The sequence below is a fragment of the Sipha flava genome, unplaced genomic scaffold (assembly GCF_003268045.1).
Source record: "Sipha flava isolate LNK unplaced genomic scaffold, YSA_version1 36_pilon_pilon, whole genome shotgun sequence".
Lineage (NCBI taxonomy): Eukaryota > Metazoa > Arthropoda > Insecta > Hemiptera > Aphididae > Sipha > Sipha flava.
In genome coordinates this window covers 1,952,376-1,968,926 of record NW_020273076.1, presented here as the reverse complement: position 1 = coordinate 1,968,926, position 16,551 = coordinate 1,952,376, and the positions used below count along the sequence as shown (strand labels likewise).

Below are 16,551 nucleotides of genomic sequence, written 5' to 3'. Positions count from 1 at the left end.
TGTATGACATAAAAATACTTCAGTAGTTGAATAAACGAAAGTATTTTTGTAAATATATAGCTTTAAATTTATTTCAAACTTTTAGATCATTTTTTACATCGTTGTTTTTTTTTCGTAAATATTTATCTTTAAAATTTTAAATCACCTAGTTTCATTTTTAAAGTTATTTAACAATTCATTATGCATAAGTTTTTGAATAAAATAAATTTATATTATATTCATACTTCAAACTATATAATAAACTTTTTAAATAATTGTAACATTTGTAACAATATGTGGAAATAAATAAATGTTATTGCAACAAATCATAAAAATCTAACGTAGTTATATAATATTTGTCAGTATATATATTGATATTTAATTTATGTAAAAAAATTATTTCGTACAAGCTTGTTGAATTACTTATTATGTGATTATCACGGTGGGTATTAATAGTAATATTATAATTATTTTATTATTTATTATTAATATTTTGGCAATTTTTGAACATATTACTTGTAGGATTATCATCATCAGCTTCTAAAGGCTTCTCTATTGTAGGATGTAGGTAGAGAAATATTTTTACAAAAAATGATAAACGTATACTAAGCGTTTAAATTGAAAACTTTATTAATGATTTTTAATAACACCAATAATATAAAATGTGCACTTAACTTATTTTTTTTTATAAGTTAAACACGTTTATAGTTTATTTACAACATAAAATATATTTACATTTCATCAACATTGGTAATATATTATAATTAATAATAAACGGAACATCTAACCTATATTATATTCTAATGCGCTATTTATTTAACGATCATGTACACTCAACACATCAGCTGAAGTGTAATAAACCTCCAATCATTTGAAAAGTAAAAATATACACAATGTTCTCGAACACTGGTTTCAGATTTCGATTTGCGACCGTTGTTACTTGTAAAACGATTTCAACAAACTTACATGACTACAGGTAGCATATTACAGTATTAAGTTATATAATCATATTATTGTTTAGGGCCCGGGGCAAACGTTTAAAAATATTTTTCTCGAACATCGTATCCCGCATAATACGTGGTGTAGTCGTCTTGTAAAATTATATCGTATGAGCAACGCACTACATGTCAATTTATATAAGTATATATAATATTTACGACATGCGTTTAGACCACGCGGATCGTTGAATTCTGATGATAAACACAGTAGTGAAACTACGTTTGTTAATTTTTCGTAACGTTTATGAGTAATATGAACAATTATTGGTTTCCGCTTCCGAGTCCTCGTCTTCATCGCATTCTTGAACCATGTCCTGCGTGCTCCTTTGATGTATATTAGCCAACCTCTGTTGCTGTATTTCCAGGTGTTGTTTTCGCCATTTTATTCTACGGTTTTGAAACCAAACTTTAACCTAAATAAAATAAATAAACCCCGGGTATAATTTTTATATCATAACGTTTGAATTAATTGATCGAAAACCTCTACTCGTTACGTACATAATTAATATGACACAAAAAAATAATTTACGAGACAACATTTAGCAAGCAAAATATAATAGAAATACTTATGTTGTTTTATAATTTTATCATCGGATAAGATATAATGTAGTAAAACACACTCACTTGTGCTTCGGTCAATTGTAATGTGTGAGCCAAGTATAGTCTTTCGGGACCAACCATGTATTGTTGACGTTCAAATTCCATCTCTAACCTTTCCAACTGTTCCGGAGTGAATATTGTTCGTACTCTTTTTGATTTGCCCGAACAGCCGTGTTTTTTACTGGAACCATCGATTTTGTCTGAAATTGAATAATAAACAACTTTTTAATCAAAGTTTATTTTATAAACGTCAATGGCTAAAGTATAATTTTGATTTATTGTGAAGCGTACGACTAATATTGAAAACCGGCCGCATATCCAACAAATTTTTATTTTAAAATATTGTTCACTGGGGTGAAAAGAAAAAATAACATTATTTTTTTGAATTTATTATGAACCGAAATAATAAATATATTATTAATCCAATAGTATAATCATAATCGTATTTCATTGTGAATTTACCGCGTATAACATCAAGTGGGCGTGCGCGTAATTAATGGGCAAGTGATTTTTATTTCACGAACATATTATTTTCATGTCTGACTAGCGACAATAATTATTATTATTATTATTATTGCAACGGATATGTATTTTCACCCTTCCGGTGTAATGATACGACTGTTATTGTAATCAAACAATCGAATTAGCATGACAGGAGTCACCCGACACTAGTATAATAATCGATAAATATGCTCTTCAACATCGAGCCGCTGAAGCATTAATAATAAATACGTAACAATAATTAGAACAATAATTTGTCCTGCCAAAACCACTGGACCCGTCGGCCGCAAATGAATAAATTCACACTTGCTGCATGTGTGGAAAAAAAAAAACCACAACGATCCTTGCGCTCATAATAACCGGTCTTGCCGTGATTTATGGCGATGGGGAACGTATTAAAAAAATAAAACATAAAAATTTGCAAAGGGCACCGAGTAGTCGACCCTCTGGCGAAAGGGGTGCGTAAACCACCGTTGTCCTGCTGCGGGGGTATTATTTTTGTCGGTACACGCCGGGGGTGGCGGACGGGCCGCGCGCCATACGCTTTTGTCTGAATAAAAACGCGCCCTCTGAGAAAACCAATACAAAACGCATCACGACAATTATCAAGCTCTAAACGAGTCCTGTTCCCGGTGCGCGGTGCTGATTTTCGAGTCGCGCCCGGAAATATCGGGATTTCGATTCCGCCGTGCGGGTTGTGGTTGCGCCACGACAGCGTTCGAAGGCAAGTAGAAAGATTGATCGAGCGACCCGTCACCGGAATGCAGTAGTAACAGCGCGGTAACGTTGTAATGACGTACAGTTATTGGCTTCGAGTCGGGAGAAAAATGGAATGGAAAAAAAAAAAACGAATAACACGAAACCGGATGGTCGAAAAACGACAGCGTTCACCAGACCGTTATTATTGATGACGGGCGGCCGTTTTGTTCGCCAGGACAAACCGTAGCGGCGCTCGACCTCTGCGCGGACGCGTTTTTGTGCAGTAGATTTTCGGCCGGGACGAGGCGCGCCGGGAATATTATTACGAAAATTATTATGACATAATTACACCCTGTGCGCCCCGGGACAACATCGTCGAGGCAGCTCCATTATTGTTGTCAACGTGTGTGCACGTGCTGCGAGTGTGCGCGAGTTTTGTGTGTTTATAAGTGCTTGTGTATACGCGACGTCAAGAGTAATTAACAACTTTGCGCTAAACACCGCCGCCCGCCACCACCACCATACCGCGCGACTTTGTCCTTTAAGTTTACGACCCCGGGGCGGAACATATACAACACGGCCGGGTGGGATGTACAATAGACCGGAAACGGGATCGTGGGCGGCGGAGGAGTAAAAACGAAAATGACGATATGTACGCGACACAGATTCCTGGCCGCCCGCGTTCTTTGCGCCCGAGACATCACGTCGAAAAGTTGTTTACACAATATTATCATAACGCTGTGTAATATGTACATATACATATTTACACGCGTATTTTGTGCGAAACTTTTATGCGAGCGAAGTGTATGCAAACGTGTGTGCGTGCACGTACAAATAATGAGATTATCCGTCAAAAATCTTATGAAAATTTACATATGGGATGGTGACAAAGTTAGCAGTATAACGTGCGGTAAACGTGTTTCATAAAAATGTTTTTCGTATATTATTATAATATGTATTTCTATAAACGTTTGGATCGTATGAACTTATGATAAAATGAGCTCAAAGCGACAATCGGGGTGAGAGGGGAATAAGGAAGTTGAGACTTTTTTTTAACATTTTATACCTAGTAAAACTTCTTCATCGTCTAACTGTAGATATGAATACGCATCGGACGAAGAATCACTAAGTTTTTCTACGGAGATAAAGCCGAATAAATTATTAAATTGTATTAGAACGAAATCCGTGGTGAAAAATTCGACTGAAAAATAAAATTACTATAAGCATTCACTTTTGTTGGTTATTATATGGTGTTAAAACTTATTTAAATAAATATATAAATAAATAAATCAATAGTTTATGTATATAAATAAATAAATGCTTAGTTTGAAATATTATTTTATTTGTAAATTACGATTGGTTTCGAATTAAAAATTCATCGTCAGGTATATACAGTCAATAAAATTGCGACTAAATATGAAAAAATAAAGAAAGGAATACCTTGAAAAAACTTGATAATTTTACATTAAGATAATCTATTTTAATAGAAAAGATTATTTGAATGAATTCTTATTAGACTTAGATATATAAAAAAATATAAACTGTTTATTAATTTATTAATTTAGGAGTGTTAATAACTTTTAATTTTTGTTTTATTATTTTATTAATTATAAATACTTTGGTTAGTATTATTATCTAAAATATATCGATGTTAGATGTTTTTAATATTGGTTTGTATATTTAAAATATTATTAAAATTATTTTTCTATATTTCATTGTGTATGTATAACTTGTCCATAACTGAATTTATGTAAATGTTATTTTGGGTATTTAATATTTCTAAGTCTGTATTGATATTAAAATTTATATTATGTTTATTTTCTAAAATCTGTTTAACAACATTTGTATTAGGGGCAGTCTTTTTTTATTTTATTTCAGAAATGTGTTCATAATATCTTATTTTAAAATTTCCATTTGTTTTACATGTACTCGTATAATATGTATTACAATTTATTTTAAGTTTATGTATATATACCAGCATTTTCAAAAGGAAGGGGATTTTTTCGTGCATATTTTAGTTATATTATTTATGTGTCATGGCATATTAAATTTAAATAATTATTATTTTAAAGACGATTATTTGTATTATTGTTTAGAATTTTAGCAAGTTTATTAGATATATTATTTTGATATTTCATACTACAGTAGTTGATAACATAATTTGGTGAATTGTGTTTTATTTTTTCTTTAATATGCTTATGAATTGATTTGATAATTTAGCTATTTTAATGGATTACAAGTTTAAGTCTATAAAATACTGAATTTAAAAATAATTTTTTTTGAATATATGGATGATTACAATTAATAATATTCTAATTTTAATTCTAAATATTTTATAGACTTTGTATGTACCTGACGACAAATTTTTAATTAAAAACCGGTTGTACTTTATAAATATAATTATACTCCAGGCTAAGCCTTTATTTATATAATATTTTATGAGTATTAACCATTTACTGATTTTCAGTTTTATTTTAATTTTTTATTATTTTACTATTTATTTAAATAATTGTTACATTTTCCTAGATATTGAGTATAATAATTATAAAACGGAAAAATCTCCAGTAGGTATTTATAAATACAGAATCATTGTTGTCAAAAAACTTCCTAGTATGATAAACACTTGGGGTCGATTTAAAACAAACCACCCTCCTGTTCGTTTGAAAAACAGGTGTCTTTGTCAAGCGACAAGGATAATTTTATGTAAAAGGGCGTGTAACTCCTTCCCTCGTACTCGATTCGCTTTGCTCTCCTGGCTTTTTGTCCCCAACTTTTGTTAACTATAATTGATTACAACTAATCGAAATTCTAAAACCGCAAAAATTAAAACTATTATTTAAATTGCAAAACATGTGTTAACGATGTAATTTATTTTACATAGGGAAATTTATTATTTAAAATATTATACAAAACTTTTAAATCCAATTTATTATGAACCAAGTAAATTAATTAATACAAACGGTCATTTTCTATTACTTGATTATATATTTATTAAGAAAGCTATTCAATTGAACTAAAGTATACAGTTTTTACTATGTGTGTATTTTAAATATTTAGTTTGTTTTCAAATATAAAAATTCCCTGAATACACTTTTTTTTTTTTTTAACGTTTTCTGTATTATTTAGGTATGATTTTTTTTTCATATTATTTAAAATAATATTTGGTTATTAATATTTTATTAATTATTAATTAAAACGTTTAATGTAATGTTTAGGAACAATAGCAGAAGTACAGATAGCTTATGAGCTTTAAGCCTTTGATATATTTTTACATAAAATATGTTCACACTCATGTGCATGAATACAAGAGATGTGCTATACATTATATTCTTTAATGCTAATAAAATAACACAAACATATAATAATGTGCCATTAAATTAAGATGGTTGTGGGTAAATTTTCGTTCTGTAACGAAGTAGTTAATGGTATTCGGTCGACAGGAATTTCTGAACATTTTGTGGTGTCCTTTGGAATGGAGACGCGGTATTTCGAGTCATCATTCCAGATTTACCTATCCCATGAGTTTAACGCCATCAGATTAAAATTATAACGTCATTTAGTTTTTGATTAAATATAAACGCGGTTAAACCTCAAACGCCCAATGCTTAAGATATGTAAAACTAAATATTGTAATCATACTCGTACATATGAAATGAATAAAAAAAGATTAAAATAAAACGTTTTTAAATTACTTAAATTATAATAAATTTTTATATAGTTGATTCACACATTATATTATATTATAATATATATTATTACCGACATAACAAAGTTGCGGATACAATTAAAGTCCATGGTATTTCTTTTTTTTTTTTATTTTTTTTTTTTTTTGAATTAGCAGCTTATCATATATAATTGTAAAATTAATAAAACAGAAATTTAACAATTAATATGTATCATATGAGTTTATAATAATTATTTATTATAAGTTATTTATTTTCTAAATGCAAGATAGCACAAGAATAAAATTTTCTCGTCGTCTGAAGGTAAAAAACGTTAACACCGTAAATGATTAAGTTAATAAGACACTGAAAATAAATCGATTATCCGTAAAAAATCTAAGTAATTTCAATGATAATATAATTGATACAGATACTTGCTTTATACTTTTAAATACTGTTCTACAACAGACAGTTTTCGTGAATCGGCTAAATCAGTTATAACAAAGAACAAGTTATATACACCTAACAGTAGACGGCGCTCGTAATACAAATAGTACTTTTCTTACTTTGATAAGTGTTTCGTTTTGAGATGGGCCCTGACAATTAATCTATAATTAATTAGTATGTATCAAATACGGACTAAAGAATGTGACTATTTTTTAAAAACTGTTGCTATTAATTTATAATTAGTTGCAGATAAAATTAAATGGCCATTACTAATCGAATTTAATTGAAATCTTTATTTCGTTTTGTTTGTAATTAGCTAAATGGTTGTAAAAAAAATTAAAAAAAAAGACACAATTATTTGTCATCAGATGTGAATGTAACAAATGAACCTAACATTATTATAGAAATATTTATGATCAATAATGTACGTGTTTAATTCACAGTGTAGGTACTTAAATTATCAAAATAAAAAGAATAGAAATCAATAGAGATATAATCGAATGTCATCGATGTTATTGAATACAGTTTATGTACAACCATTTCATCTTCTAATCAAACTTAAAATATCACTATTTAACTTATTTTACCATAATGACGTTCAAAAAATATTTATTATGTACCTAGATCAAATGTAGTTTATTACTTTTAAATTATAAACATTATTCATTTTTAACACGATTACTAAGTGTTAATTTTTCAAACATAATATACCTATAGTGCCTCTTAAATTTATTTTAATCAGCATTTTCTCAAGTGTAATTTAAATTATAGAGCTTGTGAAATATATATTGATGTCAAAATTATTAACACGTTGTCTTTTTATAAACTAAAAAACATTACTTTTTAAATTTTAAGTTGTTATAAAAATAAAATATAAATTTAGAATCAAACGATTTGTTTAATTCTCCGATAATAAACGCTTAAAAAACAACTTCCTAACTATTACATGAATTGAGATCACTTTGTACTCTTTTATATACATGTGTGTTTTGTGTTTCCACATTGATACTTATCCCTCTCCCTTTTTTATTATTATAGTTGAAGGGGTAAATAACAAAAAGAGATTGAATAATGGGTGAGTTTAAAGAGGATGAACGTAGTATGATAAAAGTACAATACTTCATAACATACATCATATTATTATTGCTCACAGCAAATATTCTTCAACGTCATGTATAATTATTAAAAAAATATGAGTTGTAAATTTTTAAATTCATAATATAATATCAAAATAACAATACTGGTAATGCATATAATACAAAATTGTATGAGAAATCATAATTATAAAATCGTATATTTGAAGAATGTATAATAAATATACCTTCTTTAAATATTGTAAAACTTCATAATACTACATTTAAATTGAATTACTACTTATTAATTCTGATGATTCATAAATTTTTATTTATTCTTAGTCTTCAATCGAATCATGTTAAAATATAATATAGAAATGTATTATATACACAGCACGTATACTTAGCACAATATATAAGCACTTTTTTTTTAAAATCTTAAAATATTCTACTCGTAATTTAATTGTATTAAAAAATTATTAACTATTTGTATCCAATTATTTTATTATTTTATTTTTATATCCTATTAAATTGTGGTTAAAAAATAAATAATAAATTGATATGCCTTTTATATAAGTTAAAATTAAAATTTGGATGCATGAATTTTTTATTGGACTATTATAATTTATTTAAATTTTATAGTGCAATCTATACGTGCATGATGCATGAATATATATATGTACAAAGAACCTGTATATATTAAAAATAATTAAACTACTTATGAATATAAAATTGGTAAAGCCAGCTTGAAAAATAGACCGATGTTTTAGTACAAATATTTAAAGAAAATAACAAAATTCATTAGATTTAATATATTTATTTATTAGTGATTAGAGATGCTTAATTCGTTTTTTTATGAATAAAATGCATACATATATGTCTTTAAACTCTTGTATTCTTGGTTTAAATTAGATATTCGTAACTAAAAGAATACAATTAATTTCTACTTATAATTTGTAATTAGTTGTCCATTGTAATTAGTACGTTCATAAGCAAATTAATTCCATGAAATTATGTTCATCGGGTTTCTTTTATTTCACTTAAATAAATTATTGGTAGTAAACAGTATTTATATGTATTTTTTATTATATATATATATATACAATTGAATACATTTTATTGCTTATTAGTTTATATGTAATTATTATATATGTGTAATTAGATAATTACATCTATAAGCTAATTTGCCGTATATTTTTATTATTTAAAACATTTTAATTTGTTTCTCATTTATCTTTATGTTTATAGTATAATGTATGTTAAACACATGTTTTAGCTTAGGACAATGTAGGTATCGTGGCTGTCATTATAATCGATTAGCAGCTTACATTCTAGATAATGTTAATAAAACTGATATAGTATGCACCTTTACTTTAACCACAACATGTAAAACGAACAAATTTTTGGTTTATAACCAATGGAAATATGTAGAAATTATTCACATTGTGTATTATTGACACGAAAATTATCATATTCTAGGCATATGTTATTAGATGTATATATATATATATATATATATATGATATGGCATATTTTTTTGGTACTAATGAACGAGTTTACCGGACAGACACAGTACGCTTTATTGAATAAGTCGCTTTGTTAATAAATCGATTACGAACAAAATACAGAAACAGTGAATTTTTAGCCCATTCTCGTGTCGGAAACATTAAATAATTAATTACGTGCCATATATATTCGTGATTAAAAATATATTTCATGTCTGTTTTTTGTTTGACTTATATATTCAATTATTGTAAACATCATAATACTTTCAGTTACTATAGACAAATTATTAATTATATTATTATATGCATACGTAGTATAGTGTATCTACAATAACATTTATACAGATCTATCTTATAATAATTATAATAATAATAGTTTTGGGTTTAAATTGTTTTATAATGAACGTTTATTTATCGTTAATACGTGAGGTATATATATATATTTTATGGTGAAGATCATACCTAAAAAAAATTTTAAATGCATTTTATAACACAGTTTATAAAAGAAATTATAAAATAGACCCCATGTTTATTTATATTGCATTTTTTTCTGTTCTTAACGCGTTTTGCGTACAATTTATATTTTAGCTCAATAGTTATACCAGTGTATTCCATATTCGCAAACAAAATAATAATTTATTCGGTCGTTAATTTATTGCGCCATAGACACTCGTTTGAAATCGGTACATTTGGACACGTACGTCGTTTTTATCGAATCCAATAGGGTTCTTTGGTTTACTTTTAACTTGTATTCAACCGTAGACAAATACGAAATACAATTTGCACATAAAAGAAAACTATAAATGAACATGAAATCGACAGAGAATTTAGTTACAGAATGAGCTAAAGCTTATTTAAAAATGTTTAAAAATGTTCATCATCACCTTTATGATTTACGTGTACGTGAACGATCATGATGTTGACCAAGATCACAAGACTATAGTATAACAACAAGGAAACTCTTGTACCGCGAGTACACTAAATAAATCGGTTCATAAAAAAACCTGTTGTAATAAAGATTTCTAGTAGGAAACGTGCGGTTAACCGATATTTACTACTGTTTAAACAACGCTACGTTAGAATCCTGTAGTGTACACAGTCCATCAGCCATCAACAACGTAACTAAATATAGTGCGACAAATATGTATGGATTTTATCGTAATTTACCACGTGTTTAATAACAAGTTTGGATCCGTCGTTTTAAATCGTTTTTTCTAACATATTTTGAAGCATCGTTTCTGTTGGACAGCATCTTGGAAAGAAATTTACATTTTAGTTGTTTACATAATATACGAATAGTTTTTCGAAAATTACAAACTTTCCAAACTACTAAATCATGTGATGCTGCTTTCCGCACCCATACCAAAAGTTGAATAAACCGACTTTGCGTAAAAAAAAAGTTTAAAACTCCCTCTATTAACGCCTATGTAACGGTCTCTTGTTTATATGACAGTAAAGTTGTTCTTGCGAAATTTATATCGTCCAAAACAGTTATAATTAACGCGTGAATTAGTCAGGTTAGTACGGTGTTAAAGAACCTAATTGTATGAAACCGTGTAAGAACTTAAGTGTACATAAGTGTATAGTCCGAACTCAGAAGTATCGAGGGAAGGGATTTATATCGTTTGAAAACAATGTTAATAAAAACAGTATGGGACTAAAAGAAATGAAGACCAAACAAACGAAATCAGATCCAACAGATAACTACAGGAATTATTTTGAAAACCAATTATAACAGCAGAAATACGACACAATGGACTGGGTCTGAACTGGACCTACCCTGAGAAGGAGATCGATTGAAAGATCATAGGTAGAGATGGATTGATGAGAGCACGAAGGAACTAAGACAACTAGGGATAGACAATGATAATGTATGAACTGTTTGTTTGAATAAAGTCTGTTTTGTAGCCGTGAGCTTTAATGGCCCTTGAAGTCGGAAAAAGATTGGTATATGTACTTTTTATGAAAAAAGTACAAATGCGTCTACGAGGTCGGCATTACACTCGAAAAGGACTCGCTGAAGTGTAAAAAACTAATAGTATATTTATTATTGGAACGATATAATAATGATGTGCGTGATTGACGGAAGCGCGCGGTGATGTGTACGTTATTTGATGACTGCGGAAGTAATTACCTTCTCTGTGCTTTTTGCCGTGTGTTGCGGCCGAACCGGTGGAAAAGTCAAGCGCGGTAACGGCCGAAGGGTCGACCGGGACCGCGGCCGCGGCGGCGGTAGCCACAGGAGCTGACTGGCCGGCTTGCAGTCCGAGTATCGCATCGATGGTGAACGGTTTGCAGGGCCTGGGCGACGACGAACTCAACCCGTCCGACTCGGCGCTGTCACGGCTGGCCGTCCTGGCCGCGGTGATTGCATACGTCTGGAAAGCTCCGACGGCAGCGCCCCGATTGTGCCTGGGATGATGGTGATGATGGTTTTGATTCTGGTGCTGGTGCTGGTGTTGCTGTTGAAACCGGTGTTGCTGTTGGTGCAACTCGAGCAACTGCGACAGAGCTGTGTTGTACTCTTGGAACAGTGGGTTCTGCAACATCATCATCGCTCACGGACACGGAACCGGTCCCGTCGGAGTGTACTGCGCGTGCGGTGTACGTTTTGCGGTTAGGTACGCGAAAAGAAAAACGAAAAACCGATCCAAACAATTAACCGCTGTTTATAACGTGACGCGACGTGTTATCGGGGTGATATGACACCGTACGACAAGGAATATGTGCCGGTCGGTCGGTACCACCGTGAAACTTTTCTGTTTTTCCTTCGGCCTTTATTGTCGCGGGGGAGAGGGGGCGATTATTGCGTTTTATTCGGGATCGGATCGACGAGCGCGCGTGTACTGTCTTGCGTGCGGTACGTCCTACGTGTGCGGGTGGTGCACGTTAACCGGACATGTTGCGCGCGATCAACTGGCCGCCACGACGGCGGCGGCGAGGACGAGGACGACGTGTCCAGGAAAAGACGGCGGCGTCCGCGGGCACCGCCGAACGGGCGTGTACGCGTCGGACTGCCCGCGGGCCACGCCCCCTACCCGTCATCCGGGACAGCGCCATTGGGCGCGCGACGCCGTCGCGTCGCTCCTCGGGCCCCGCGACCCGCCGAAGACCCCCTCCGACGACCGTTTTCCACGTCCCACCCCGCCACCGGGCACCGTCCGGCGTACGAGCGCGGAACGCTTTGACCGCGCGCATGCCCACGACCCGGTCGCGACCACCCCGTCTCGCGCACTGTACCCTCACATATCCGCCGCCCACGTCGTCATCCCCTTACCGCGACGATTGCCCCGTTCTCACCGCTGCGGTTTCGTTCCCCTTGCGTGTTAAATGCACTTTAATGACGCACGCGCGCGCGTACCATCCCCCACCCCACGCGGCCACGGCCCGGCCTGTCAACGCCGCGCGCCCCGAACGCGATTCGCGCTGTGTGCAATCGGTACGATTCGCGCATTTCCATCGAGTGTCATCGGGTGTGTCGTTTCTCCGCTCTGTTTACACCTGGAACGCGTACGCCGAACGTTCCGTTGCTGAACGTTGCTTATGGCGTCAACGCGGTCTTTGATCATAACGTTCATGATGCGACCGTAGTTGTCGGGCATTTTCGAATAGTCGGATCGATATGGTTTGATAGACCAATAATGAACCCATTTCACGTGATCGAAAACGATTAATACGCGCATCGTGTAAACATAGTTTACTCGTACTATATTCCGTAGTACACAAGGTGAATAAAATTCTACAACAAAAATTTAAACCATACTCAAAAGTAAAAAATTATCGTATTTAAATATTTTTTTTTCAACTGCTTATATGTAAACACGTAAATCTGTTATGCCTTTAATGCAACCTAGATTTTATTTATTTATTTATTTATTTAGGTACGGTATTGAAATAAACATTACTAAATTATAGCGGACATAGAATTAACAGTACAAATATGTAAAATGTATTAAAAACAGAGGTTCTCATTTGCTTGTCGCATCGTTCGGTGTATAGCGTGGTTTTGGTCATCATTTTTATTACGTCGAGGAACATAATAGGGAAAAGATATTCTGGAGGATCTGCTAGGAACTAGAAAATTAACCTCTACAAGAAGCTTAGGTGCATCGATAAAGACGTTTACAAGTTTGTTGATAAAGTTGGTTCTTCTATTGGATAGACTACTAAGCTTCAATTGGTGTAAGTAGTTTACTATTGTTATTGTTCTAACATATTTAATTAAAAAAAAAAGTTTGTTTAGAAATGTTATACTCGTATATATATATTTATATTAAAATAATACTGTTAAAAAAATTGTATTTATACTTATCTCTAAATCTATAAATGTTTAATAATAAAAAAAAAGTGGATGTATGTGTATAAACTTTAAAATTGTTAAGGTCATTAGTTAATTCAACATTCTATTACGACAAACCATCTTCATCACGATGACTATTCAGAACACGACAATAATCACGGGATTATTGTGTTTATGTTCTATGAACGGTTTGATTAATTCTTAAACGGAGGTTTCAGTTTTACGTTTGAAAATAAAGATAAAACAATATAGGTATTAAATTTACAGTTAAATCAATCACAACATTTGTTTATTTACTACGCATTACTTTTGATAATCCATTGAACAAGGAATTTACTTCAGTCGTGGTCAATTATTTTACACACAGGTATAAATAAAAACCATGGAAAGTTTATGACACTTTGATCCCTTTCTCTTGAACACTATTAATTGTTCACTGCCTTGATGATATTCGAGTGCAGCGTAAGTATTTGTTTGAAATATAACAAGTCAATTTTAACGTCCGATGCAATAGGTATTTTATAAAACTGTCCATTCCTATTCACTGGCATTTGACTTCACTAATTTTACAATAAAAAAACATATGCAATTTTTGTAAACCCTACAGTAAAAATAATAAATTCTTGTATCTTAAATGTATAAATACTCGTATATCATTATAATTACATAATATTATAATCTTATATTTATTGATTAAATTAAAATAATCAACTGTATAGATAATTTAGCAATTTAGTATTTATTGATCTAAATTAAAATAATCAACTCTATACATTTGAATTTAATTATATTCGATATGGAATTGACTAATTTGGTTCAGGAAAACATTAATTATAACACTATAGTATTTCTCTACCATGCGTTGTGTGAACGCTAACATTTCAGAAATTACTAATTTTGTTAATTGTGTAATCATTTTTTATTCTTTGTAAATAAATTTTTATATATACACACAGTGATTTTTATAAGCTACGTGTTTATATTGAATATTAAAATCAGCTTTACTTCATCTAAATAATTTTATCTTATAGTTCTTTTTTTTTTTTGTAACTCCGAGAGAAAAACGTTACAAATTATTTTTTTAGACGAAAATAAAGTAGGAACATGCCATTTTTATATAATATATTTGATTTTAAATTACAAGTTTTTTTTTTTTTTTTTTAATTATATCTCCGAGATGATTTCCTTCATTGTCGATACATTCGCATAAACGTTTTTTAAAAATTTTCAAACATTTTAGCGAGCATTACTCTTCTAATCAGGCCCGATTCACGAATAATATTCTCCCAAAGCTGTTTCAGAGTCCTCTACTTGTCTGCATACACTTAAGGTAATCCCATAAAAAATAATCACAAGCCGATAAGGCAGGCGATCAAGGCGGCCAAGAAATTTCGTTTTTGCGCGAAATGATTCGATGACGAAAATGTTTACACGATAACAAAACTGTTTCTGTAGTTGAATGACAAGTCCAACTTCCAAATTTGAGTTATCAAAATTTTATAAAGATGAAAATTGAGGTCACCGGATAAAATTTGCTGCAGAGAAGTTGGTTTAATTTTCAAATTTGACGATCGTTTTCGCGTTGATCTGGCAGGGTTAATCTGAACTGATTGTCCTACACGTTCAACAATTTCTGATGTTCTTACAGATATTTTTCGACTATTAGGTCTTTTTTTACAGGCGTGGGCGGTTTCTTCGAAGTTTTTTACCTATAATTTCACCGTTGGTTGGGACGGTACAGCGCTCTTTCCATCAAGTTTAAAATGTTTACGAAACGCGCGAATTGTACGAACGTATAAGTAATTTTTTAAACGTATTTACAATAATAGCGCGCTGCTCAGGCATAGCTGCTCCATGACGAAAAACAATTACTGGAGCAAAATTCTGTTAGGCTACCTGAAACCGCGTTTGTCATTTCCCTCCATCCTGTCCGAACCGAAATCAGTGTAACGAAAATGTGATAGATTTTTATGGGCCTCTGTATTTTACGAATGGAAATATTTTTTAATAGTGAAATTAATACGTCGAAACATTAATCAAAATATTAAAACCATAATAGATTATTTTGTAAATAATATATTCAGAACTATTGAATGATAGAAAATTAATTGTATACTACTTTTAATTTTAATTTTAGTAGAATTCTGTACTTGTTTAGCTAAACGATACTACAATAATACTTAACTTTAATATAAAAAAAAATAAGTGAAATGTCTTTCCGAAACCATTACTTTCGGTAAATTAAATCATATAGTATGAATAGAGTGATAATAGTTTTAAGACCATGTAATAGTTTAATATTTTACTTTAAAAGTTTAAACAAAACTTGTATAAACAATAAACATACTTGGAATGTATGGTTGTAGAATGTCTAAGAATAATAACTTTTTTTTTTTTTGTATACATTTGTAAACTCTTTTGTTGTATAATGTAACACGTATAATATTTATAGCTTTTCATTACCTTAAAGGAAGACGTATATTTTGTGTTATTTATTTTCTCAAATGTTGTCCAAACACACCCCGGCTTTCAGGTATGTTTTCAATTACATAATTCATTTAATTCCTATTGTATTTCACGGGACCTAATCCAGATCGAATCAAAACGGTGCGTTGTAATTACTGACGAAAGTATGAAATAGTAATACATTTATATGCGCTGTAACGCGTATCTGTGTATAATAATAAGTTTATATTGCACGTACAAAGGTATGTATGAATAAATGTTATTATTATTTTTTATACTCCACCGCGCGTTGTAGGTACTTATCTCTAGAGGATTTTAATT

General features: G+C 31.3%; 1 protein-coding gene across 1 annotated transcript; it reads right to left on the bottom strand.

Moving 5' to 3' along the window:
* Positions 1-724: 724 nt before the first annotated feature.
* Positions 725-12,425, bottom strand: LOC112687903 (homeobox protein engrailed-like ceh-16). The gene is made up of 3 exons (XM_025560886.1): positions 11,599-12,425; positions 1,602-1,777; positions 725-1,390 (listed from the first exon to the last, which is right to left on the bottom strand). Exons 1-3 carry the CDS (start codon positions 12,017-12,019, stop codon positions 1,220-1,222), a joined length of 768 nt encoding a protein of 255 aa, XP_025416671.1. The 5' UTR covers positions 12,020-12,425; the 3' UTR covers positions 725-1,219.
* Positions 12,426-16,551: the final 4,126 nt, after the last annotated feature.